Genomic DNA, 26909 nt, shown 5'->3' with positions numbered 1-26909 from the left:
TTTCCTCCGTTGTGTATTTAGCAATCATCAACAAATATTTTAACTCACTAATTTTTCTGACAAATGGAACTGATCACAGCATGCCCCTCCTCAAAAGCCTACTGTGTCTATTTTTCTCTGGAGGTAAATTCAGATCATTAGCTCAACTTTCAGACCTTCCCCAATCTGGGCTCCACCCTACTTGTGACAATGTACCCATGCTCCTCCTCTCTACAATCTAGGCTTCAGTTGAACTAGGTCTCTGCATTTTTCAATGCTTTTGTGAAATTGCTTTTCACATGGAATGTTATTCCTAATCTTTACCAGTTCAATTCTCACTCATTTTTAAAAAAGCAACCCAAATGTCATGTCCCCCACGTGGTATGCCCTGACTCCTGGTTTGCTCTTTCTTCACCTCCCATCCTCACAGCAGGACTCCAGGCTACTCCTGTGTCCTTAGACTGAGCCCCGCAATTTACAGCTTAAATCCACTCCTCTGATGACTCCCTTCCTACCCTTCCCGTCTGTCTACGAACTCCCCAGGGCAAGACCCAAGTCTCCTCCTCTTCCACCTCCTGTGCAACCTTATGACATACTAGAAAGAAGCAGTGTAGCAAAATAGTTAGTGCTGGACTTCATCCAGTGACAAAGTGACAGTGGGGATTTAGAGGAGCCAAGCCAGACTTCCCAATATAGGAGGAGTGTATGTCAACAAAACCAAAACAATGATGTAATTTTGCTGGGACACTTGTCTTTCTCAGCTCTGGCAGAAAGATGTGAATTTGAATCCTACTTCAGACACTGGCTAAGCAAGTCAATTGCCAGTTTTCTTCTCAGTGAAATGTGGATCACCATCTGAACTTTATCTCACAGGGTAATTAATCATTAGGCTCCAGAGAGATAAAGTTGGTCTTTGTTCTTAGAATCTGCATTTGACCAGAGCTTTCTTAACAACCCCACTTACCACAGACACACACACATACACACACACTTCTGACCAAAATGGAAAATGTACTAAAGAGAAATCTCGAAGGACCCCATTATAGGACCCTGCTAAGGGCTCAAATTCCGTATCCCAGGATCAGAATTAAAATTGAAAGAGATGTTACAAGTCATCTGATCCAACCTCCCCATTTCACTGATACAGAAACTGAGGTCCCAAATGACTGTGATGCAAGACGAAGTTGATCTTACTTCATTTTATTTGTCTTCCTTCAAGATTCAGGGACCCTGTGGCTGTTGTTCCACATCTACATTTTTGTGATGTGAGACCTGGACAATGGAAAGAGACCTGGATGTATTCAGTAGATAGGAGATATGGAGCTGGAAGGGTCCTCAGAGGCCACCTAGTCCAAACCTCTCATTTTATAGATGAAGAAACTGAGGCACAGGGGTGTTAGGAAACCCAAGTTCAAATCCCAGCTCTAATATTTTAATATTTAATGATTTAATTTCAATATTTAAGCCTTTGGGGCTTGGATGAGTCTTTGAACATTTCTGATCCTCAGTTTACACACACACACACACACACACACACACACACACACACACATAAGGGATAATAACATGTGTTTTGAGGAAAATGTGTTTTAACCAAAACAAGGGTGTTTTGAGGAAAGTGTTTTGTAAATCTTGAAGTGCCAGTAGAGCTGGAAGCTAATATTCCCTCCTCTGAACCCTTAGAGAGCAGTTACTTTCTGCACCAATACAGAGAGCACAGACCATATTCTGCCTTTTATTATGTGGATATACGTATCCTGGGCTGGTCTCTCCCTCCCACCTACCTCAATGCAAATTCCTTGAGGGCAGAGACAAGTCTGAGTCACCTCTCAGAGCTCTCTCTCTCTCTTTCTTTCTCTCTCTCTCTCTCTCTCTCTCTCACTCCTCTCTGTCTCTGTCTGTCTGACTCTCTCTCTCCTCTCTCTCTTCTCTCTCTCTCTCCCACTCTCTCTCCCACCCCCATTCGTCTTTCTCTTCTTCCCTCCCTCTCCCCATAGTAGTCTTTGCTTCCCAGTCATTGCTTCCTCATAAAATGTAAACCCCTTGAGGGCAGAAACCATTTCATTTTTATCTTTGTATTCCTCAGTTCCCCATATACAGAACACATGAAATAAATGTTTCTTAATTGTTTATAAAAGAATCACCATATAAAAGTGAGTTTTTGTTACCGTTTTTGAAAGCAAAAAAAATTCACTAAAAAGAAACATTAACAATAGATGTATCTTTTATTCACAAGTAAAAGTGGGGATGCCATGTTATCATACACATTTATACAAAGGCTCATAAAACCCCTATAAATCAAAATGGTCAGAAAATATGATTCGTATGAAATGGGACCTTACATACAGTATTCAACCCTGGAAAAGTTTGTTTTCTTTTTCCTTTTTTCTTCATTTGGCAACAACTGATTGACCCAGGGGCCCCCCACTAGGGGACTTCTGGGCCAGCCTCTTTCCCTCCCACTTCCCCCCTTCCCCCCCTCCATCCTCAGCACAAACCCATGCAGTCGTCCATCCCACTCATGTCCTGAGCATTCATTCATCATTACAAAAACTGGGAAAAGGTTGACTTTTTGACTCCAAAGTTTTTGATGCAAATATTGGCTTTATGGTCAAAACGATAGAAAAATATGAACCTAATGAAACATTTACAAAACTCTTCCCCCCAACTTTTTTTTTGCTGGTTTATTTTGGTAAGAAATTGGAGGCTCTATTCCTGCCATTGAAGAAGGCTCTTGGTGCTTTTTGCTAAGCCCTTGGCCACTGCTTTCCCCAAGGGGGAAGAACAGGTTTATAGAAAATGAGGTTAATTCAACCACGGAGGAGATCATTCCGTAGTTAACAGTCCCCCTTGGCCCCAAATATACTTCGATCCCCACACTTATTTTCACCCATGTGGGTCCTCCAACAACACAGTTCCCAACCCCTCTCACAATTTTAGTAGACAGTCTTTATGAGTTGCTGTGCACCACCGCCAAAAAAAATTCCATCCTCTGGTGATAGTGCTGGCCTTCACCAGGCTTGTCTTCAGCCCCCACACTACCATGGAAGCTGGTACTCAAAGCTTTTCTAGCTTGGCTAGCTCATCACGCACAGGCTTCAAAAGCCTAGGGATCACCTCCACACCACAATGAGGCATCGGATAAGGATGGCAAGAGACTTTGATTCAAAAAAAAAATAAACCAGAAGTAAAAGCCAATCTTAGTTCTGCTCTGAGGAGGGAATGAAAACTAGTCCTTGTCAGAGCTCATTCCATGCCCTTTGGAAAGACAAAAACACCCATAAAAATATCTTGGATCTGAACCCCAAATCGGTGTTCTGGCCATTTAAGTTCTGCTACATCAAACCACTTTTCTAGGGAACCAGAAGGCAAGGCCAGTAGGAAATAGTCATGTGCTTATTGCTGTCATTACAAAGTTTTTACATGGGGTCAGAAATACACAATACAATATCAAAGGTCCTATAGGAAAACAGCTGATGCCTGGGCTGCTGGCTTCCAAATTTCTAGCACCAAAGGGAGAAAAAAAAATCCAATTAACGTGAAAGGCACTTGGCATTGCTAGGGGAATGTCTGTTGGTGTTCTTAATCCTCAGCTCCTGTCCGTCTGTCCATCCGTCCGTCCGTCCGTCCGTTTGTCCATCAGTCAGGCATGGTTCATTCTCACTCTCTATACAGTTTGGTCTTGAATGAGGCACCATGTTGATTGTGAAACATTCCAGTTCCTTGCCCACATCCATCCCCTCTCTCTCCCTCCCACTTTCCCACCCCACTGTTCCTTTCACCTCTACATTCCTGTTCCCCTTGTCACTTCCTTGTGGCGTTGCAACCTTGGCACAACCAGCCATCGCCCTGGATTCTGTTTTCTGTCCTTTCCCTTGTCTCATCCCTTTCCCATCCCGTTCCTGTCCCATCCTGTCCATTCTGGTCTGCTCTCAAACTTCTACTTCCTGCACGTCTGACACGCCGATGTCAAAGCAGGTGACGATCATGACATGGGCTTTGCACACATTCACACAGTGCTCGAGGTCCTCCGTAGCTTGTTCGAGAGCCTCCAGGTATTCCTCAGACTCTTTATCCAGTTCTGGGTCCACCTCAACTGCAAACCAAGATCATAACAGGGGTCAGAACAATGGGTGTCCAGGTACCCTCTAAAAAAGCCTCCCTGCCTCCACTATAATCCATCCTCCACTCAGCTGTCAAATTGATCTTGTCATTCCCGTATTCAATAAACACCCTAGGCTCCTCCATCTCCCAACTAACTCCCCTTGTTTTCCTGGCCTGTCCCTGATTCCTGGAATTCTATGCCTCCTGGCTTCTCTCACTTTCTTCAATCCCACTTACTGCAGGAGGCCCTTCCCAGTCGTGCCTGCCCTGCCCTCCCACTTCCCTGAGACTCCTCTCATTAACACAGTATAGATTTCATAGGTACATAGTTATTTGCATGTTGCACAACATGTCTGAGGGCAATGAACGTGTTTTTGTATTTCTTCCTACTATGTCTTCACTCCTGAGACCATCTCCACACCCACTGGAAACTTAGACTGGCTCTACCAGCTTTGATAGGTGAACCTCTCTGCATTACCTTCTAAAGAACCGAGCCTCCACACCACTTCACCTCCTCACCATGCCTTGTTATGGATAACCTCTTCACTCTCATTCCCAACCCCTGCTTTCCAACACCCCATTATGTGTCTTCCCCCATTAGAACGTAAGCTTCTGAAGGGCAAGGAATGCCTAACAAGCCTTTTATTTGTAGCTTCATACTGAGCACTGTGCCTGGCACATAGTAAGCACTTAAGCCTTCTATCATCCATCCATCCATCCATCCATCCATCCATCCATCCATCCATCTTCCTATCTGTCTATCTATCTATCTATCCATCAATCTACCCATCATCTATTTGTCAGTCTGCTTATCTCTGTCTGTCTAGTTTTGCCTACTGTCTGTCTGTCTATCTATCTATCTATCTATCTATCTATCATCTATTTGTCAGTCTGCTTATCTCTATCTATCTATCCATCATCTATTTGTCAGTCTTCTTATCCCTATCTATCTATCTATCATCTGTCAGTCTGCTTATCTCTGTCTAGTTTTGCCTACTGTCTGTCTGTCTATCTATCTATCCATCATCTATTTGTCAGTCTGCTTATCTCTATCTAGTTTTGCCTACTGTCTCTCTATCTATCTTTGTGTCCCCAGCACTTAGCAGAGTATCTGCCACATAGCACGAGATTAATGAATGTGTATTAACTGATTGACTGATTGATGTATCAAATAAGCAAACATCCAAGAACAAACTCTTTCAATACTTGTAACACCCACGATTTAGCCAATGAGGTCCCTCCCATCACCTCTGTAGCTCAAAACCTCTGTACAATTCATTTCTCACATGGGAAAGCTGAGGCCCAGAAAAGTAAAATGACTTGCTCAAAGCCACACAGATATTAAGTGGCAGAACCTGGATTTGAACCAGAGTCTTCTGGTTCCAAATGTATGACCAAGTGCAAGTCACTGTCCCTCTCTAGGCCTCAGTCTCTTCCTCTGTAACTGGAAGAAGACCATGTGTATTAGATACCTGACAAAAGATGCTAGGAGGAAAGTCCTTGGTAAACCTCAAAGTACTTTAAAATTTGAATTGCTGTTACTATTCACGGGCTAATGATGAACAGGCCCTAGTCCTTCCCTTCCTCCTCTCGGAGGACAATTACCCATGAGCAGATTCCTATTCATAAGCCCTTCTCCTGGGATGAGAAAAAGGAGGAGAGGCCCTGAGCCAGGGGTGGGGAACCTGCAGCCTTGAGGCCACATGTGGCCTTCTAGGTCCTTGGGTGCGGTATTTGGCTGAGTTCAAGTTTTACAGAACAAATCCTTTTGGGCTGCACTTGAAGACCTAGAGGGCCACATGTGACCCTTTGCAGCCCTTTGACTGAATACTAACTCCACAAATTTCACAAACTTCAAATCTTAATAAAAGAATTGGTTTTGTGAAACTTGAACTCAGCCAAAGGCCTCACCCAAGGACCTAGAAGGCCACATGTGGCCTCAAGGCTGCAGGTTCCCCACCCCCTCCCAGGCCTGGACCTTGGACAAATCACTTTTTTTCCTCTTAGGTCTCAGTTGCCCCTACTGTAAAATAAAGGGATTGAACAAGATTATCTCTAAATCCTCTGATCCTCTGAAACTCCAGCCAGGCTGCAGATAGTGCTGGCGGTCCTCACTCAGAAGCCCTCAGCACATAAAGAGGGAGCTGGCTGTGTGTACACACCCTAGAGGCACATTCCCATTGGCCCTCACCCTGAGAAGAAGGACCAATAGGAATGTTTTCCCATGGTGGGACCTCAGACTATGCCTGCCAGTGCAAGAGTTTAAGGCTTCTCTGTCCATTTCTATTATGCAGACTCTTCCCAGACTCAAGGAACTAGAGGAACAACGCAAGAAAGAGCCCAGGATATGGCTTTGTTTTTGTGTCTGCAGCTACCCAGCTTTAGGAAGCTCCAGGGTACAGGAAGCCAAGCAGCAGAAGGAGGATGTTGCTCCAGCACACTTACATTCTTCTCTCCACTTGTTTGGATCCATCATCAGCCGGCTCTTGGTCTCCTCCAGCTCCTCCTTCAAGAGTTCATGCTTGGCTTCCATCTCCTTGATTCGCTGATGTCTCCTTTCCAGGACCTTCAGCTTGGCATTAAAATACATCAGGCCCTTTGGAAAACAGAGAGAATTCCCAGACATCTGGGTTCAGGCTGCAGCTAGCACTCCCAGGCAGGTGAGAGAATAAAGGAAGGGACCCTAAAGATCATTTAGCCCCCATTCACAGAGGGGAAGAGACCTGCCCAGAGTAACACAGTTAGTGAGCAGTGAGACCCACAGTTCAAGCCTAGGTCTCTCGATTCAAAATCCAATGGGCTTTCTTCTCCATTACATTAGACAGCTGGGGGAGTAATGGATAGAGTGCTGGGCCTGGAGTCAGGAAGACCTCAGTTCAAATCCTGCCTCAAATACTTATTAGCTGTGTGACCCTGGGCAAGTCACTTAACCTCTGTTTGCCTCAGTTTCTCCAACTGTAATAGTAGGGATAATAACCCTCCACCTCACAAGGTTGTGAGGATCAAATGAAATAATATTAGTACAGTTCTTGACACATAATATATAAATGCTATCTAAATGCTTGTGGCAGACTTGAGTGACCTTAGGCAAAACCCTTTCCCTTCCTCTGGGCTTCAACTTCTTCTTCTGACAGATAGAATAGATAAATGAATGAATAAATAAATGATGGATAATAAATAAATTAACAAATAAATAAATGGATAAATAGATAAAAGTGCAAGGAAGGAAGGAAGGAAGGAAGGAGGGAAGGAGGGAGGGAGGGAAGGAAGGAAGGAAGGAAGGAAGGAAGGAAGGAAGGAAGGAAGGAGGGAGGGAGGGAGGGAAGGAAGGAAGGAAGGAGGGGAGGGAGGGAGGGAAGGAAGGAAGGAAGGAAGGAGGGAGGGAGGGAGGGAGGGAGGAAGGAAGAAACAACATGAGTGAATAAAAAATGATGAGGCTGAGTTCTCCAGAAAGGTATCCCTAGAGGTCATCTCTAAGGTTTCTTCTAACTCTGACATTCTGACACTGTACGATCCTTGAGGAACCCTACCTACATCACTGTGAGGGGAACATGCTATTTACCTTTTCCACATCTTGGAAAGGCTAGAGGGAAAAAAGAGAGAGGGAAAAAGGAAAAACTCCATCAGAAGGAAGCAGGCTTTGGGCTGAATGATTTTCCCAATAATAGCCCCCTCTCCCTCCCCACCAACGTGGAGGTGCCATCACTAAGGGTGAATGACCTTGCTCTGGAGGGAAGCTATTAAGGGGGGACTTAAAAGGTTCTGAACAAAGTCCGCTGCCACAGGGCTCTGCGCAGACAGCGCCCTAATAACGAGTGCACGCACATTCTCCACTCATGTTCTCCGTCAGGTTAAACACAATTAATTGTGGCCTATAATGATGTTTCTCTGTTCAGGAGACCTAAACATGCAAAACAGTGAAAATTAATCATGCCAGGAGCTCTAATTGCATGACCATTTCCAATTGAACCCCTTCCTCCCTCGGGGCCCTGGACCAAAGGGGTTATGGAGGGAGGAGGGGCTGCCGGGGAGGGGAGGGGCTGACCTCGGGCTCCTCCCGCCGGTGCCTCTGCAAGCGCTCCACGTCGTCAATCTCGTACACTTTGATCTCAAAAGGCTCCTTCAATGTGCCAGGCAGAGGGGGCAGGTCCACCCACTGGCCGGCAGCGCTCGGCTTCCTACCTAGGGCCGCAGCATCAGGCAGGGGAGTCGGAACCAGGCGCCGCCGCTGCAGACCTGCCAAGACATGACCAACATCCCCAGCCCCGTCAGCGATGCCCCCAAAGCCAGCCCCCCGCTGTCTGCCAGGCAAGGGCATCCGCGTCCAACTCCATGCACATTCTCCTCCTCAGCTAAGAGCAGAAGGCGGACTGTTAGAAATGGTGATAACAGCGCTTGATTGGAAGCCCGCTGGCATTGGGTTCATGCTTCAGTTCAATTCTTTTTTTTTTTAAGTTTTATTCTTAATTTATAGAATAAAACAAGCGTTTCCATAACATAGTACGATAAAAACGACAATCGTACATGAAACTGCGAATCTACTATGAACAACCTGCTATTCCCTTCAAATACACAACAAAATTATCATGTAAATTTTTTTCTTTTTTTCTTCCTCCTCCCCCCCCCAAAAAAAAAACCGAATTGAACCACCTGAGAGGTTTCAATTCGTTTCTGTAGTAGAAAGGTTGCTGGGAGGACCTAGATTCAACCTTACTCTGGACGCTTACTGTATGACCTTAGACAGTTCATTTAACTTCATGGGACTCAGTTTTATTATCTGGAAAATGAGGGAATCAGACTAGGTGGAGCAAACTAACCCCAACCCTTGTGACTTTTTTCTCATGCCCATCCACTTTCCCCCATGTTCCACTCCAACCCTGCCCACTCTTTCCACTGTCTCCTGGAATTACCATTCCATAAGTGAACAAATTTCTCCACATTCCAGACCTCTTTCTTCGTACTTCTTCCATCAACCTGCCCTCACTGAGACCTGGTGACCTACCACTGACCACCCCAGCCCCGGTCACCACCCCATCCCCTACACACACACACACACACACACACACACACACACACACATACACTATTCCTGTCATATATAACATTGGTTATACCTCCACTCACACCTCCAAAACCCTAGTCCTGGAAGGAGAGTCAGAATCCTCCTTGATCACCACTGTCACTTCCACAACTCACCTTTTGCTGACACCACTCAGCAATCTCTCATCCTTTGAAGTTCATTCACTTAAAATTTTCCACCCAATCCAGATTATGGAGGATATTATGTACAAGCTGCCCATCATTCTCCCTCCTTTTTCAAGGAATTCGGCACCCATCTCACAATCTTCCTCATGTTACCAACTCTTGGCTTTATTTACATTAAGGGACTTCAACATCCATATTCATTTCAAATGCCTTAGCCTCCCAATCCCTCCTATTCCCATGAATAGGCATAGGCAGAGATGGTTACAGCCTGGATCTCCCCATTACCCACAAGTGTTCCACTTCCTAAATCCAAAATTCTGACTTTCCTCTATTCGACCATACCCCTATCATGGCACCTCACCCCTTACCTCACTTCTCCAGAACCTATTTTTCATCCACATCATGATCTTCAATTTCTCCACTTTTCAGTACTTTCCCGGGGTCATTATCCCTCCCCTAACTACACTGTGCATCCACTCCAATCCTGACCCTCCAGTTCACCAATTCACCTTCCACTATTGTCTTCACTCAAATCCCTCAACCCCATGTCCTACTACCAATCAAGCCTTGCCAAATCCCAGCCCTGGATTACTCCTACCACCCACCTTTCTCTGTTCCTACCGAACATAGCTGGAGGAAGTCTTATAACTGTGCTAACTTGGTAACATAAATTCATGTTATCCAACTTGAACCAGGCGCTCAGTACAGGCAGGCATTCCTTATACTCCCCCCCTCCAAGTGATTCCCTATCTCACTCCCCATGGAAGTGTTCCAAATCTTCTTTCCTCAAGTCCTCCTATCCCATTCCTCAACTGGGGACTTATTACTTTCCTGAGAAAATTAAGGCCATTTGATATGAGTTCACTCTCCGTGCCTTCTCTTCTCATAGCCCTTTGGCCTCATCACCCTCTCTGCTAAAGAAGGGAAACTTCTTGCCAAGGCTAAAGGCTCTACATATGCCTTTAACCCATCCCCTCTAATGTACATGTCTCCAGCCTTAAGAATCTTTGAAGAGATTTATTCTTTTTTATATAGTTAGGTGGTGTACCATCTTTAAAAAATTTTCAATAAAGCCTACCATTCCTATTCTCCCCTTCTTACCCAAACTTATAGAATAAGCCTCCACACTCATTGTCTCCACTTCTCTCACATATGCCTCAACCCTTGGCAAAATGGCTTCTGCCTGAGTTTCTCAATTGCAACTGTTCTCCCCTGTTATCAGTGTCTTCTTTAATCACCAAATCTGTCCTCATCCTTCCCAACCTATCAGCTGCATTTGACACTACCAACCACCCTCTCCTCCTGCATATTCTTTCCTCTGAACTGTCTATAATTCTTTCTCCTGTTTCTCCTTTTACCAAATATCTTAACATCTCCTTGCCAGTCACCATAGCTGGCTGCATTTCATTACTCCTAACTGTGGGAGTTACTAAATGTTTGTACTGAACCCTTTCCTCTTCTCTTTCTCTCTCCTCTCTCTCTCTCTCTCTCTTCTCTCTCTCTCTCTCTCTCTCTCTCTCTCTCTCTCTCTCTCTCTCTCTCTCTCTCTCTCTCCCCTCCTATCTCCACTCTTTCTCGTTTACCTTACCAGTTCTCATAAGTTTAATTATCACTTCTACACAAATGACTGTCCCCTGAACTTCAACCCCACTTCATTAATTGCCTGTTGTGTATTCTAAGCTGGATGTCTCAGAGACATCTCAAATGCAACATTCCCAAAACTGAACTCCCTCTCTTTCTCCTCCAGTCCATTAGCACTTCCAACCTTCCCTAATTCTATCAAAGGCCACCATTTTTTCAGTCCCTCAGGTTTGTAACTTTAGTGTGCTCCTTGACTCTTCACAACCAAGCGACTGGCAATTCTTGTCAATTCGATCTCTACAATATTTCCACCATCTGACCCCCTCCAGTCTACTAAAATATAGCTACCACCTTAGTTTCAGGCCCTTACCACCCTTGTCCTAGATTTTTGCAACTGCCACCTAATTATAGTCTCTCCACCTCAAAGCTCTCCTTATTGTTCTGTCCTACACACTGCTGCCATTATGATTTTCCTTAAATGTAGATCTATGACATTCTCTACTCAATAAACCACAGTAGGCTTCTTATTGCCTCTAGGATAAACTACTTTTAAAAATAATTTTATATTATAAAAATATGTTTTTATTTATTTTTATAATTATTTATATTATAAAATATTTTTAAAATATAAAAATAATTTATTTGAATGTCCTTAACAACCTGGTTCCAAACGATCTTCCCAACTTCATCAGCACTCTGTGAGCAGCTGAACTGGCCTTCTCTCTTTTTCTCACATGCAACATTCCTTGCTAACCTCCATCATGGTTTCTATCACTCTTCTCCTTCACGACGTAACTCAAGCATCAGCATCACTTTTGACATGAAATCTTTCTTGATCCCTCCAATTACTGGTGACTTCTCTTTCAAAAGATCCTTTATGTAGTTATGTAGTTCAGGTATATTTCCATATGTATATAATGTATATTACGTGTACATATATTTGTACATGTATATATATATATATATGTATGTATACATATGCATGTTGTCTCCCACACTGGAACTTCAGTGCCTTGAGAATTGGGATTGTATCATTCTTCGTCTTTGTATGCCCAGCACCTAACATAGTGTCCAATACACAGTAGGTGCTTAATAAATGATTGGTGATTGAATAATGGATTGATGGAAAAACATTAGCAGGTTTGGGCATTAAGCATACAAAATAAGAGAGCCCATTTACCGATAACAGACAGCCCTTATTGGAAAAGAAATAGTTTGTCATCTTTAAAGACCTCACAAGTATTTCCTGGGGCTAAAAACAAAATCGAATCCATCAGTGAGTAATACCCTCCTCGATTCGTGTGCAACTTTACAGGGCCGTTAATATTGATTTGTGGGGGAGGCTTAAGTGGGAAGGGAGCTCACGTTAGCCTGATTTATTTCCCGCCCACAGGAGGGACTCAGAAGCCCTGCCCACCAAGCTCCAGCCAAGCCAGGCAAGTTAGCTCACTGAGGCTGGACTTCTGGATTGGAAAATTAACTAGCCCACTCTCAATTTCCCCTCCCTAGTGGTGGGTGCCCATGGAGGGGTAACAGGAAGGACACTGTATGAGCCAGGGCACCTCCCAAGGAAAGCAACTAGGTTGGAAGGAATATAGCCATCGGGCCATAAAAGGATGGAGTGAAATTGGGCTGAGGGAAATTTTGCACAAAGAAGAGGAAGAGACATAGAAGAGCCTGGTCTTCACATGTCTGAAGGGCTGTCGTGAGGAAGAGAAATTAGATTTGTTCTGTTTGGCACCAGGGTGTTGAACTAGGAACAATGGGGAAAGTTTCCGGGAAGCAGATTTGGCTTGGTATAAAGAAAAACTAGGTGGCGCAGTGGACAGAGTGCGGGCCTTTGTAAGTGCAAATCTGGCCTCAGACATTTACTAGCTGTGTGGCCCTGGGTGAGTCACTTAACTCTGTTTGCCACAGTTTTCTCACCTGTAAAATGAGCTGGAGAAGAAAATGGCAAAACCACTCCAGTACGTTTGCCAAGGAAACCCCAAATAGGGTCAGGGAGTGTCAGACATGACTAAAATGACTGAACAACAGCAAAAAGAAAAATTTCCCAAGAATCTTAGCTCCAAAGAGGAATGATCTGCCTCAGGAGACAGGGATTTTCCCAGGACTGGTCTGGATGACCACTTCTCAGGAATGGTGTACTGGGGGGTTATTTTTTCCAATAACAACAGTGGACTAGGGATCTCTAGGGCTAAAGTTCTTTGACCCCATGCTTGGGCCTGAGTCTGGAGAGAATATTTCCCACCACTTCCTTTCTTCCCTCCCCCCACCCCCCAAAAAGATTTGTCCAGATTCCCTGTTGCAAAAGGATCTCGTGAGAAGCAGTATGAGTCTGTAAAGATAGGGCTCAACAGAAAGCATAAAAATCCAGGTTCAAGGCCCAGAACCACCACTGACTAACCTGGTGACTTTAGACAAGGATTATACAGACATAACATCTTGAGCTACAAGAGACTTTTGGAGTCATCTACTTCACTTTACAAATGAGGAAGCTGAGAGGTAGAGAGGGATGGTGACTTTCTTAAGACCACACAAGTAACAAGCAGCCTAGTGAAGATTTGAAGCCAGATCTTCTGATTCCAAATACTGGGTGGTACGGTGACAGAATGATGGGCTTGGAGTCACGAAGACCTGAGTTCATATTCAGCCTCAGAACTAACTAGAAAAACTAGAAAAAGTTAAGACTAAGACTGGAAAAATTAAGAAGTGTGACTCTGGGAAAGTCACTGTGCCTCAGTTTCTTCACCTGTAACATGGGGATAATAATAGCATCGACCTCCCAGTGTTGTGAGGGTAAGATTAGATAACATTCGTAAAGTACTTTGCAAACCTTAAAGTGTTATACGAATGCTAGCTACTCTTACTGTTTCACACTATCCCCTCCGCTGGCCTCAGTTTCCCCATTTTCTACAGGATGGTGGTCTCTATGGTCCTTTCCAGTTCTGATATGATATGTTGTATGGTTCTGTAAGGCTGAGCCTTCTCATTTGTAAAATATAGGTAACAAAAAAATGGTTAACATTCATTTACCTAAATTATTACAAAGCACTTTACATTCCTTTCTTCCTCATACACTGAGACATTTATTATGCCCATTTTACAGGTGAGGAAATTAAGGTCCAAAGAGATGAAGTTACGTGCCAAAGGTTGCATACCAAGTCAATGTCAGAGTCAGGACTTGCCCTGGGTCTCCTGATACTAAGAGCTTCCTTCTATTCCTCAAAACTGGAACCTGGGCCAACTTTTGCCGGCTTTCTTGAATTTCACTGAGAGTGGATGCTGGGGACTGCTCAAAGGTTGCTCCAGAAAGTTCCACTCGGGGAGGAGGGGAGTGGGGAGGGGGTAGGAGAGGGGCAGAGCTGAATGTCGCTTTTGTAGTATGTCACCGGGGTTTGGCTGAGTTGCCTGTCCCGAACTACAGCCCCCAACTCTGGACTCTGTTCTTATCTTCACATCAAAGACCGAGGGGCAGAGATGACTAGGACCATCTAAGCCCAGATGGGAGCGGGGCACCCGAGGCAGACACAAATCTTAGAATTCAGCACACAGACTGAGGATGGTTTCTGTCTCAGCCCAACGTCTGGCCTGTGGGGTTTGGTGGCAGCCCAGCGCTATCACCCTCCTCCCTGTCTCTGCTTCTCTATCTCTGCCCAGAAAGCAGTGAAAGGTGACAGCCCAGGTGGAAGGTGACAGCCCAGGTGAAAGGCGACAGCCCAGGTGGAAGGCGACAGCCCAGGTGGAAGGTGACAGCCCAGGTGAAAGGCTCCCTGGGTCACCCCACCGAGAACAGTGAGGATAAAGTCCCCTATCCCCCCACCCTTCAGCCACGGAAGACCTGGGAGGGGAGGAAGGGGGGAGTCTTTCTTTCCAAGAGTTTCTTTTTACCTGTCGATCTTTTCTTGGGAGATTTCAGGCTCCTCGTCCGGCCCCCGGGGGACGACAGGCCGCTCTCGCTCATGGAGTCGTGCGTGGACGAGGCGCTGCCGGTGGCTTCGCTGTCCCGGATCATGCTCTCGTAGCCGCTGCTGCCGCCGCTGTGGTAGAACAGGGCCGTGCGGCCCATGGCCGGGGGCAGCTCCCCACTCAGGACGCTGCTGTTGTCGCTGCCGTGCCCGCTGCTGTAGCGCTGGGGCCGCCGCGGAGCCGTGATCTTGCTGTAGGGCGAGGGCAGGGCGGGCACCGGCAGCTTCTCGTCGCCCAGATTCACGCCGCTGTCATTCCCGCTGTCCGAATCCGCCGAGCTACGGGAATGGCCCCCTTTGCCCGAGCTCCCAGAGGCCAGCTCGTTCACGCGGCTGTTGGCAGCCCTCATGGCCTGCTTGGTGCCCATGATGGTTCCCCGGCTAGGCTTGCTGTTGACCCCAGGCACCGCACGCGGGGCCACCTTGCCGTTAGTGGGGCCACTGGGGCTCTTCCCCGCGGGCTGCTGACTCAGTGACTTCACAGAAGAGCTGAGAGCCCGCGACCCACTCGCCAGCAGGTTACGGCTCTTGCTTCCACCAGCTGGGGATTTGACATTCGCCACCCCCTTTGCGGAGCCGCCCTTGCAGGGGGTCACGTATGACGTTGGAGACACGGGAGAAGGGGCCACAGGGGGCACACCCAACCGCGGCACAGACCGTCCCTGCCTCCCAATGTTGCTGCCCCCGCCATCGGCCTTGGCTCCCCCCAAGCCTAGGCCCTCACACCGCTCGAGGGACATGTGACTTCCATAACGATGTACTACGTCAGGCTTGGCTGCTCTCGCCTTCAGGCTCGATGTGCTCTTGGGCAGAGAATGCTCACTCTTGATGCTGGCTTTGCCTTTCAGGCTCTCTGAAGCCAAGCCTGCACCAGGCCTGGGTCTTAAGTCAGCCTCTTCTTCCCCTCTGGAAGCAGGGGCTCTTGCAGGGTCCATGCCTCCCCTAGAAGGAGAAATGCCGCTTTTTTGCTCAAGGCTTGATTTCCGGACTGGTGGGGCAGGAGGTCCTGCCCCACTGGGCCTGGGTAAGAGACTCGACTTCTGGGGGCCGGTCTTCTTCCCCATAGAGGTTTTCAGGCTGCTGGTGGTCAAAGTAGAGTCAGGGCTATCTCCACTTCGAGCCACTGGCATCACACCCAGTGTGGTGGCCCCTCTCCTCAAGGGTGGGATTTGGGTCATGACCTCTGGTTTCTTAGCATGGTCCCCAGCTGACTTGCAAGACATTTCACATCCATCCACCACCCGCTGGGAACAGGCCAAAATTGTCTGAGACTTGGGGGGCCTATACCCTGCGGCCTCTCTGCATGGCATGTTTAAGGGGTCAATACTTAATGGAGGGTTGCTAGGAGATGACAGTGGGTCTGTGGAGTGGGTGCCCGGTGGGACGTCCACTCTCACTAGCCAAGGGTCATCAAATAGCCCACCTGGACTGGGCAATTCATGGCTGTGGTGCATGGCACCCACATAGTTGGGGGTTGAGGTAGTAGTTCTCAGAGTCCGAGGAAGACTAGAATGGATGGTTTGCATCTTATGGGTCACTTGCGGATTCCCACCCCTCCCTGCTCTCCTGGGCTGATTGGGGATCCTGGAGACACCTGGAGTGGGGGCAGCTTTGGTGGATCCCAAGGACTGAGGATTCTTGGCAATGGCAGGTGACAGCTTCTTGGAGCTAGTGCTCTCCAAGCTGTCCAGCTCTGAGACACAAAGCCCGCTGTCATTCAAGGAGTTCTTGAGGTTCCCTGGGGTGAAAGTGACAGTGACACCAGGAGAGTCCAAGGTGAAGTTCTCCCCGGGGGGGTCACAGGCAAAAGGAGATGATGTAGTGAGGACCTCCCCGGGGGGCATCACCTCACCATCCATGGTGCAGAGGCTGACCTCACTGAGCCAAGAGCTGATGGAAGAGCGGCGGCTTCCGGAGGGAAAGGCTCCCTCGGTGAATGGCAGGACGATGTCGATGTTCACGCCGGACGCCTGAGACGTGTAGGCATCAAACTCATCATTGATACTGCTGATGATGCTGACCGGGCGGGAGCCTGAGGCCAGAGCCTGCAGGGAGCAGTCACTGTTGAAACTGATGATGCTCGTGGGCCGGCCCGAGTCTACCATGCCACTGATTGACAGCTCCTCGACCACGGTGAACACCAGCTCGTCCTCGCCATTCAGCTCCACCGGCTGCTGTAGGGTCACTGTAGTCGTCAGGATGTCCCGGTCAAAGCACTTACCCCGGAAAGCCGAGTGGAAGCTGTGTACTTCCAGGGTGCTGGTGGACGGCGGTGGAGATGCCCCCTGGGCAGGCGGCATCTCCCCAGAGCTCACCATCTGCTTACTCATTCCTAGCGGAGGTGTCCGGACCCCACCGTCATCCAGCTTGGGATACATGTTGCTAGGAGGCGTGAGGTCCTTCTGCTGAGGGGGTGGGGGCGCTGGGCTGGGCAGAGGTCGCTTCCCGTACATGGCCTTGTCCTTGACAACTGGCTCTGTGGTAATGCTACAGTCTGGGCTCCTGGTCACTTCCGGCTTACAGGATCTCGACGAGTGTAGAGCTGGATCTCTCCCTCCATCTGACACCACATCTGATTTTTTCCCATCACCTCTAGTCACAGGATTGGGGATATCCACTTGGCCTTGGGAGGGGCTGCTTCCTGAGCAGGCACCATTGCGGGGAGGTCCTGCTGAGAAATGGAGGCCAGGCCCCTTTTTGGGGGATGCTGCCTCCAGCAACGCAGGCTTCTTGCACCCCCTCAGTGGGGAGGGTGGCTTCTCCTTGGCTGACTTGGCCAGGCCAGCCTCCGCACTGCCTGGACCATTGCCATTCCCTACCCCAGAGGAGTCGCCCCCACCAAAGCGACTGGGCTCCTCACTCCCATCAATGCACTCCAGTCTCTCCTGCAGCTCAGCAAACGTGTTACACTTGAAGTGGTCCTTGTCTGAGCTCCACGGGCCACCCAGCCCATCCTTGCCCCGCTTCCTATTGAGTGATGGGATAATGGGGACAAACTCAGGCGGGCCCTCATTGTCTGTGAGTTCCCGGTCAGACAGGGCGGCCCCGTTGGGCCCCACGTAGATGACGGTGTCACAGGACTGCTCGCTGCTGGAGGAATAATCAGGGTCACTGGAGAGGCCCAGGCCAGGGAGGTCGGGATCCAAAGCCACCGTGCGAGGGTGAAAAGGCCTCAGGTGTGGGGGTCTCCGTACTCGGCCCTCCTCACAGGAGCTCTCTCCTCCTGAAGAGCTGGATGCATACTGAAACACAAGGGAAGTGCCGTCAACAGTCCAAATCTCAGCTTCGCCCTATTAGCTCAGTAAGCTAACCTGGCTCCCATATTACTTCTATCCAAACTGAAGTTCAGGACCTTCCAAACCTACCAGCCTCAGTTTCCCCATCTGTAACTAAGGAAGGTTGATCCAGATGGCATCATTGTTTGCTGCTCAGTTGTTTCAATTGTGTCCCACTCTTTGTGACCCCATTTGGGGTTTTAGCAAAGACACCAGAGCAGCTTGCCATTTCCTTCTCCAGCTCATTTTACAGATGAGGAAACTGAGGCAAGCAGGGTTAAGTGACTTGCCCAGGATCACACAGGTATAGTAAGCGTCTGAAACCAGATTTGAACTCAGGAAAATGAGTCTTCCTGACTCCAGGCCTGGCGCTCTATGCACTGCACCACCCACCTGCACCCAAGATGGCATACAAAGTGCCTTTCAACTCCAATGCTCCATGTCCTGATCCCCATTCCACATCCTATATTCTAAAGAGTCCCCTCCCTCCACCACTTGGGGGTTCTGCATTTCTAAGGGCCCTTCCATTTCTTATGGTCTATGTTCCAACGTGCCTTCAGCCCTGGCCTTCAATGTTCTGTGGTCATAAACAGACCATCAGCACTCTCAATGCTGAGTTTGGAATTTAAGGATCATGGGGTGGGGGGGACAAAAAGCTGGTGGTACTTCTATGGAGCTAGACAGTCCAGCACTTATAGCCTCAGGAAATGAAAACTGTAGGTATCACACAGTCCCTTCCAAGAGGAGCAGTAACGTGGGGAAAGAGCCTGATGTCCTGGGGCGAGCACTAGGTGGGCATGGGAAGCAGAAGGCCTGAGGTCAAGTCCCAGCTCCAATGACCACTGAGTGACAGTCACAGGAAGAGCTGTGTTCGAGTCCTACCTCTGATACATCCTGACTATACGTGACCCTGGGAAAGTAATTTAGCCTGGCAGTGCCCCCAGACAAATCTCTAAAGTTATAAGCTTCAGAACAGGTTGACACATGCCCAGGTAGAAGGCATCCTCACCAAGAGGTCCCCACACTGATGGAATCCCAGGTCTGGTAAAAATAAGGATAATAGGGGCAGCTAGGTGGCACAGCGGATAAAGAACCAGCCCTAGAATCAGGAGGAACTGAGTTCAAACCTGGCCTCACACACTTACTAGCCATGTGACCCTGGGTAAGTCACTTAACCCCAATTGCCAAAAACAAAACAGAAAATAAAATTGGGCAGAATCATGCTTGCTGTGACATCTTCCCAGGGTTGTGGGGAGGTTCAAATGAAGCAAGGGCTATAAAGATCATCATCTCATAGCTATAGAACTTAGAAACCATCAAGCCCAACCCTTCCATCCTGCAAATGAAGAAACAGCCCCAGAGAGGTAAACTGCCCAACAATTAAATATCTGAGGTAGGATCTGATCCCAGGTCTTCCTGACTCCAAGTCCACTGCCTTATTTACAACACCCCACTGTCTCTCTCTTAGGCCTCAGCTTTCCCACCCGTAAAATGGGAAGGGTGTTTTCTAAACTATGAAGGGGCTAGATATGTATGGCTGCTGTTGTGATGATTCTGACCCAGCCGAGCCCCAGCTCAGGGGGTTGACGCACCTTGGACTTCTTCTTTCTCATTCGGTGGATGCGGGAGGCAAGTTGCACTGTGGTGAGGGTCTCTGCATAGTTGGCCGGGGAGTCAGAGATGTGGGCGATCATGGTGGTCCTGCAGTTGATGTTGCCCAACGACTCTCTAAGGAGCATCGTCAGCTTGTTGTCTCTGTAGAGCACAGGCAAAGTCAGTTCCGAGGCCTTCTCACCTAGAAGTGACTCCTCCTCCTCCAAATCCCTCATGCCTCCCAATCTGACTTCTGCTCTAATCACATTCAATACCTATTATGAACTTACGTGCATACATGTGACAGGATGATGGGCTCAGAGTTGGAAGGGACCATCGAGTCTAACCACTGTCATTTTACTGAGGCCCAGAGGAGTTATGAAAAAGTTAGGGTCATAGAGATAGTAACTGTCTGAATCGGGATTTGAACCCATGCCCTCCTGACTCCAAGTCCAGCGCTCTATGCACTATACAACTTAGCCACCTTGATGGTGAGTCATGGGAAGTGTTAGACTTGGGAGTTAAGAGGCCTGGGCTCTAAGCCCAGTGCTGACACCTAATTGAGCAAATGACTCTCCTCACTGATTTACTGGGAAGAAAATGCTTCATAAACTCCAGAGTATTAGAGAAATATGGGCCGTTACTGCTATTCTCACCATGGACTTTCAGGAGGGCTCTCAGAGATCCCCGAGTCAGAGATAGTTACACCTGCCCACTGCCAACCTCAGAGCTAACAAAGGGTCAGGGCCGCTTCCCAGGACAGGACCCACCTATATCCTGTCCTGGGAATGCACACATACTCCCACACCCACCGTTTAAAGATAATCAAGTCCCCTCCTATCATTTTACAGATGGAGAAACTGAGACCCGGAGCAAGGAAGGTACTGGCACAAATTCAAATGGACAGGACCCCTCCACTTCCTGTAGGATGCCAGAGAGGAGATCATCCCCATCATTTTACAGACAGGAGAAATGGAAGCCCAGAGTGATTTGCCAAAGGTCACACAAAGGAGTCAGTGTCAGAGGCAGAAATGAAAACCCATTCTTCGCACTCTCACCTCAGGCCTCTTGCCCATAAGCTAACTAGACAAGATCCAACCAAGGCAGGCACAAGGCCAGGAAGCGACAGATGCCTGAACTGGACCAGAGATGGAACCAGCCTAGGGTATTCAAGAGCAAGGGGTCCCAGATCACCATCTGCCTGATTTAACAGCAGCTAGGTGGTGAGGTAGAGCGCCAGGCCTGGAGTCAGGAAGATGTGGGTTCAAATTAGATCTTCCATACTTCCTAGTTGTGTGACCCTGGGCAAGTCACTTAACCTCTGCTTGCCTCAGTTTCCTCACCTGCAAAATGGAGATCATAATAGCACCTACCTCCCAGGATGAGGATCAAGTGAGATAATAACTGTAAAGTGCTTAGCACAGTGCCTAGCACATAGTGAGCTCTATACAAGTACTATTATTATTAATTAACACTAACTGAAGCAGTGAGCAGGTAGCAAAGCCTGTTTTCCCCTCATGCTATGCCAGCACAGACCAGAATCCCAGGTGGCACCTTCTTTAGGATAAACAAAACATTTAAGTGAACCTAGCATTTCCCAAGGTCTCATTTCTTCTGTGCATCCCCCTGGACCTTCTGATAAGCCTAAAGATCTGAAAAATGACTTTGGATAGCATTCAGCAGGCATTTTTGTGAGGCATTGGAAGATCCGAGACATCGTTACTTGCCTAAGGCACACCGTGAGTCATAGGATCTCAGGGTTGGAAGGGACCCTGGAGGTCTTCTAACCCAACCTACACATGAACAAGAATAACCCCTTTCTACCAAGCAGAGGTCATCAGGCTTCTACCTGAATACCCCTGGTGAAGGGAAGTTCACTCTCTCCGTGAGACATCCCATTCCCATTTTAGACAGAGAGTCAGGATTTTTTTTTTCTTTACACCAAGCCTGAATTTGTCCCTCTGCACATCTCCCCACCTACTCATCACTCCCTCTTCTGCCTCCTGGGGCCAAACAGAATAGACCTAATCACTCTTCTTCATGACAGCCCTTCAAATACATAAAGGCAGTCATCACATCTCCCCTAAGTCTTCTCTGTCAGGCTAACCATCCCTGAGTTCCTTCGATCCATCCTCACACGGCATGCCCTCCAGTTCCATCCCCACCCTCCTTGTCCTCCTCTGGACATGCTCCAGTTTATCAATGTCCTCCCTGAAAGGTAAGGCCTGGTCCTGAAATCCAGATGTCATCCGGGACAGCAAGACGATCTCCTCCTACCTAATCCTAGGCATGATGCTTCCTTCCATTAATGCAGCTGAAGACTGAACAGCTCCTATATTTTATAGGTTGTCACATCATACTGTTGGCTCATATAGAGTTTACAGCCCTCTAAAACATCCAGATCTTTTTCACATGAGCCGTTGCCAATGAGTAGATACGGGGAGAGCAGCACTCAGATTTTGAATGTCCCGAGACTCAACAGGCTGAGCTAAACCAAATAAAATGAAAAATCTGAAGGGTCAAAAGGTGCATCACATTTCAAGCTCAAACTTTCATCTGCATTTAGTGCCTATTCATACAGCGGACAGCCAGAGAGAATCCTAGATCTGGAAAGAATCTAGTTTAGCCTCATTTTACAGATGGGGAACCTGAGGCCCAGAAAAGGCAAATGTACTTACTTGGCTGAAGGCCACAAACTGAATCAGGGGCAGAGACGAGACCCAAACCCAGGCCTCTTGACTCCTTGGTAGGAGAGAAGAGTGCACAAAATAAAGGAAGCCCATCTGAGGCCACTGGGGAAGACAAGGACAGTTCACCTACCCAAGCCTCCATGACCACAAACTTTCCATCTCACCTAGGGCCTTGCCAAGTGGAGGATGCTCATGGGTTTCTAATGTGTGTTTAGTCCTTACAAATGGGAATATGTGGGCTTTGAGAAGTTCCACATGCATGCAATTATACTCCAATAGGACTTTACCCCACTGAACAACCTCACCTGGCCACAAACTATATACACATTTTGTCCCAAAAAACCATGTATTTGAGAAATCTGCATTCTCAAGAAATGCACAGAGTACAGTGGTTTAAGGTCCAAGGGATTCACGATTTAAACATTTTTAATGGTACCTTAAGCTGTGAACGATTGTCCAAAATTTATTAAAATGAAATAGAATGTGCAATCTTACATATTAATAGGCATGTAAGGTTTTGCTGGAATAATTCTTTTAATTCTTACAGAATGGCCCACATAAAATATTCATAATTATTTTATAATTAGAGTTTTATCATTGCATATTTAGAGTTTTCACAACCATAGGTAGAATGCAATTTTAGATTTTATAATTATATAATGCAAATTTTAATTTGGAGCTTTTGTGGGCAAAAGTTTTACTGGATAATTGTAAGTACTTAATGAATAAAACTGAAAAAAGTTCTGAGTAGCATATTAAATTATCCTGGGGATTCACAACACGGTTTTTGCTGTTGTTGTTGAAAGGGGCTGGAAGACTGAAAAAGAAAAATTGGGAACCGCTGTGTATCAGTAAGGCAATAATCACAATATAGATGATAATTGTCAAAATGCCTCTCCACATAGAAGGTAGAAGAAGTAACCATTTATTCAGACACCAGAGGACCACAGAGGAAGGAGCAGTGGACCAGAAGACCATGGGCTTCCTCAGTTTCCTCATCTTTAAAATTCCTATGCTGCCTATATAAATGGGATTGTTGTTAGGAAAGCACTTTGTGAATCGTACAGCCCAACAGAAATGCGAGCCATCGTTCTTACAGCCTTAGGGTTCTATCAGTATACACGAAATATCCAAAGAGCCAGAGGAGGTTAGATGTTCTATGGAGGATTTATAGAAAGTTGTAAATCCCAAACAGTCAGGATAAGAGGTGAAGGAGGGGTAGCAGAGTGAAAGAAAAACCCACTTTGATAACATCACAATCCCAATTTCTACAGGAAGCTGCTCCCAGTCCCTCTTAATTCAAGCGTCATCTCTGTGAATCAATTGCCATTTATCCTGTATATGGTTTGTTTGTACATATTTGTTGGCTTGTTGCTTCTCTCATTAGATTGTGAGGTCCTTGAGGGCAGGGATTGTCTTTTGTCTCTCTTTGCATCTCTGACGCTTGACACAGTGTATGGCACATAATAGATGCTTGATAAATGCTTATTGACTGACTGATAGATCCATAAAATACCAAGGTACTGTTCTTTTGCAGAAAACTAAGACCTACAGGTCTGAGTGACCTGAGCTGTGGGCCCATGGGAAGACTGACCGATATACGAGGTGTGTATAGTCATTCACTCACTTGTATGGCACGTGCTTTGCACCGTTGATTAAGGCCAAGATCACATTGCCCAAGGCAGACAGAGACAGGCAGAGGGAACCACCAGCTTCCCGGTTCTTGCTCAGCACTTTTTCACAACTCCCCAGATCGATGAGGTGCAAACGGCTACGTCCGCCTGACACTGAAACCAAAGAAAGGGAAGACGTTATCCTAGGAACTGAAGGACTCTGAATACAGCTCTGGACCAATTCAAAGAACTGAGAACTAGTGGCCCCAACTGGATAAGAATGACAAATAAACACTAGCAGAACTGCATTCAAATCCAGCCTCGGACTCTTACTAGCTGTTTGACCCTGGGCAAGTCATTTAGCCCTGCTTACCTCAGTTTCCTCATCTGTAAAATGAGCTGGAGAAGGAAATGGCAAAATACTTCTATACCTTTGGCAAGAAAACCCCAAATGGGGTCACAGAGTCAGACACAATTGAACGACTGAACAGCACTAAGTGACGTTTCACTAAAACCAAGAATGAGTCTCAGGGTCAGCCTTCAGATTGACAAATGGACAGAACTGAACAATAGTGGAACCCAGCTCCTTGTCTAAAGAGAGGGATTGAGCAGAGGGCAGGCAGCCTGTGCATGTGTATAGACCACAGTTGGAGCTCCCAGCCTCTCTTCTGACACTGAGAGATGGGCGCTTAGGAGGCCTGATAACTCCTGAGGTCTTTAAGATTCACAGAGAGAAGGAGAGAGACAATTTTCAGTCTTGAGGTGGACATGACAACGACTGTCAAGAGCGTCAGCTCCAGAATAGAGATCAGGGCCTAACATGAGGATTCCCTTCAAATCTAAATGGTCCATGACCAAGAGAATGCCAAGTCCCAATGTCTGGCCTGATTGTTCTGAGACATTAAGTTCAATGACATTCTAATGCAAGGAAAGACTATTGGATAGATAGATGGATACAAAGGTGGTTAGAGAGACAAAGAGGTAGACAGGCAGATTGATGGATGATGCAGAGAGAGAAAGAGAGAGGGAGAGAGAGAGAAATAGGAGAGGAGAGAGAGAAGAAAGGGGGGGGGGGTGGTAGAGCAGGCATTTATTAAGTGCTTCCTATTTGCCAGGCATCCAGCTTCGCTGTCTGGTGGCTGGACTAGCATGAAAGACAAAGGACTTGGGTGGAGGACTGGGGTTGACCACTTTGGTTTACAATAGAGTCAGTTGTCATGTGAGGATTATACTCCTGATTCCCCATCAGCAGAATATGCCCATTGAGGGATTTTTTCTCAGTAGCAGAGATGGGTCACACTGAACTATCCATACTCTTATGCTCAGTCTGGGGTTGGGGGGTCATGACTCAGTCTAGGGCCAGAGGACAAAGCCTCACCCCAGGAACTCAGTGCTTAGGAAAATGGAAACACTTAATAAATACACTCATATTCTCTCTCCCTCTGTCTCTGTCTCTCTCCCTCTGTCTCCTTCTGTCTCTGTCTCTGTCTCTCTGTCTCTCTCTGTCCCTAACGGGGTCACAACAATAACCTCAGCCTCATGCTCAATGTCCTCTTACAGTGTACAGCCATGAGAACTTTGTAGCATTCTGTGCATTTGTAGTATCTATGGAAGGTCCTAAACCTCAGAACAAAACCCAGAAGGGGAGGGGGGAGGGAAGAGGAGGAGGGAAAGGGGAAAGGAGACCTACTTCCTCCTTTGCCACACTTCTCCATCCGGTACTGGTAGATATGGAGGGTGAACAGCATGTGTGAGTTCCTTCGGTCCTCTTCATCACAGTCAGCCCGGCTGGTGCTCCGGGCAGCCAGTGCTGCATCCAGGAAGAAGGCAGCTTTCTCTGCAGTCGGAGCCCGGAGCTCACTCTGGTTCTGAAGCTGAAAACCAAGGAGGAAGAGGCTCATTAGACAGAGGCCTGACTGGCATTTTTTGTCAGACAGATTAAGTCTCGAGGGCTATCAGAGAAACAAATATGTACAGCCAGGGAGAGGGGATTAAAAATTAAAGGCAGGATCTTTCTTTCTTTTTAAGCTACCTTAGAAACTGTTGTAATTATCCTCAGATTAAAAGGAAGACAAGAGAGGGAAGGGATTGGCTTGGCCAGGGCCTGCCATGCTGCTCTTTATACCTGGGTTCCACAAACAGGATCCTCTCGAAGGTAAACCCCAGGAGACTGGCCATCCTGAAGGCTGCCACTAGCTACGTCACCTAACAAATCCTTGAGGTTTTCATCTTTGCCGCTAATCTCTACGGCTGAAACGCGCACAGAGAACCGGGTTCCCGTCTTTTCTTTCCGCTCATTGATCAGCTTAAACAACCAAGAAATGGCACAGGGCACAATCCCCAAGCTCTGGGTGGAATGATCCTTCCCAATCATGGTATATGACTTCCCTGCAGGGAATGACAAGAAAGAAAAGGCTGAGGAGTTATTGTCAAGTGATGGGGAATGGAAACACGTACTGGAGGGACCCCATGCTCTGGACACCAGCTATACCAGCCCCAGTGCCAAGGGGCAGCCAGCCCCTTGTCCCTCAAACCCAGGCCCAGACTGAGTCCCGACCACATCATCCAATTAAGCCTCGGTGCGTTTTGACCACAACCCCACTCATTGAAGTGAAGAAGAAGGGGAATAAGCACTTACATAATGCTTATTATTTCTGGGCACTGATCTAAGCACTTGTACAAATATTATCTCTTGTGATTCTCTGGGATAACCCTGGGAGGTAGGTGCTATTTATTATCCCCATTTTACAGTTAAGCAAACTGAAGCAAACAGAGATGGAGTGACTCGCCCAGGATCACACAGCTAGTAAATGTCTGAGGGCAGATTTGAACTCAGGTCCTCCTGACTTCAGGCAGCTCCAGCTGCCTCAGTGACTTATCCTTTCCCCAAGGCCATGAGAG

At 47.3% G+C, this 26909-nt stretch overlaps 1 protein-coding gene across 1 annotated transcript in view; it reads right to left on the bottom strand.

Annotated features, from left to right (window-relative positions):
- Window positions 1-3760: 3760 nt before the first annotated feature.
- Window positions 3761-26909, bottom strand: part of KIF26A (kinesin family member 26A) — a 169110-nt gene continuing 145961 nt past the window's right edge. The window contains exons 8-16 of the mRNA XM_036749690.1: window positions 26134-26396; window positions 25699-25882; window positions 24023-24182; window positions 19705-19867; window positions 14761-18079; window positions 8129-8319; window positions 7646-7666; window positions 6529-6679; window positions 3761-4075 (exon numbers count right to left, since the gene is read on the bottom strand). Coding sequence (XP_036605585.1) covers window positions 3912-4075; window positions 6529-6679; window positions 7646-7666; window positions 8129-8319; window positions 14761-18079; window positions 19705-19867; window positions 24023-24182; window positions 25699-25882; window positions 26134-26396 — 4616 coding nt within the window. The 3' untranslated portion in view covers window positions 3761-3911. The remainder of the gene's footprint in view (window positions 4076-6528; window positions 6680-7645; window positions 7667-8128; window positions 8320-14760; window positions 18080-19704; window positions 19868-24022; window positions 24183-25698; window positions 25883-26133; window positions 26397-26909) is intronic.

Source organism: Trichosurus vulpecula, chromosome 3, assembly GCF_011100635.1.
Source record: "Trichosurus vulpecula isolate mTriVul1 chromosome 3, mTriVul1.pri, whole genome shotgun sequence".
NCBI classification, from domain to species: Eukaryota; Metazoa; Chordata; class Mammalia; order Diprotodontia; family Phalangeridae; genus Trichosurus; species Trichosurus vulpecula.
Note: the sequence above shows the minus strand (reverse complement) of the source record. Positions and strands in the feature narration are given on the sequence as shown.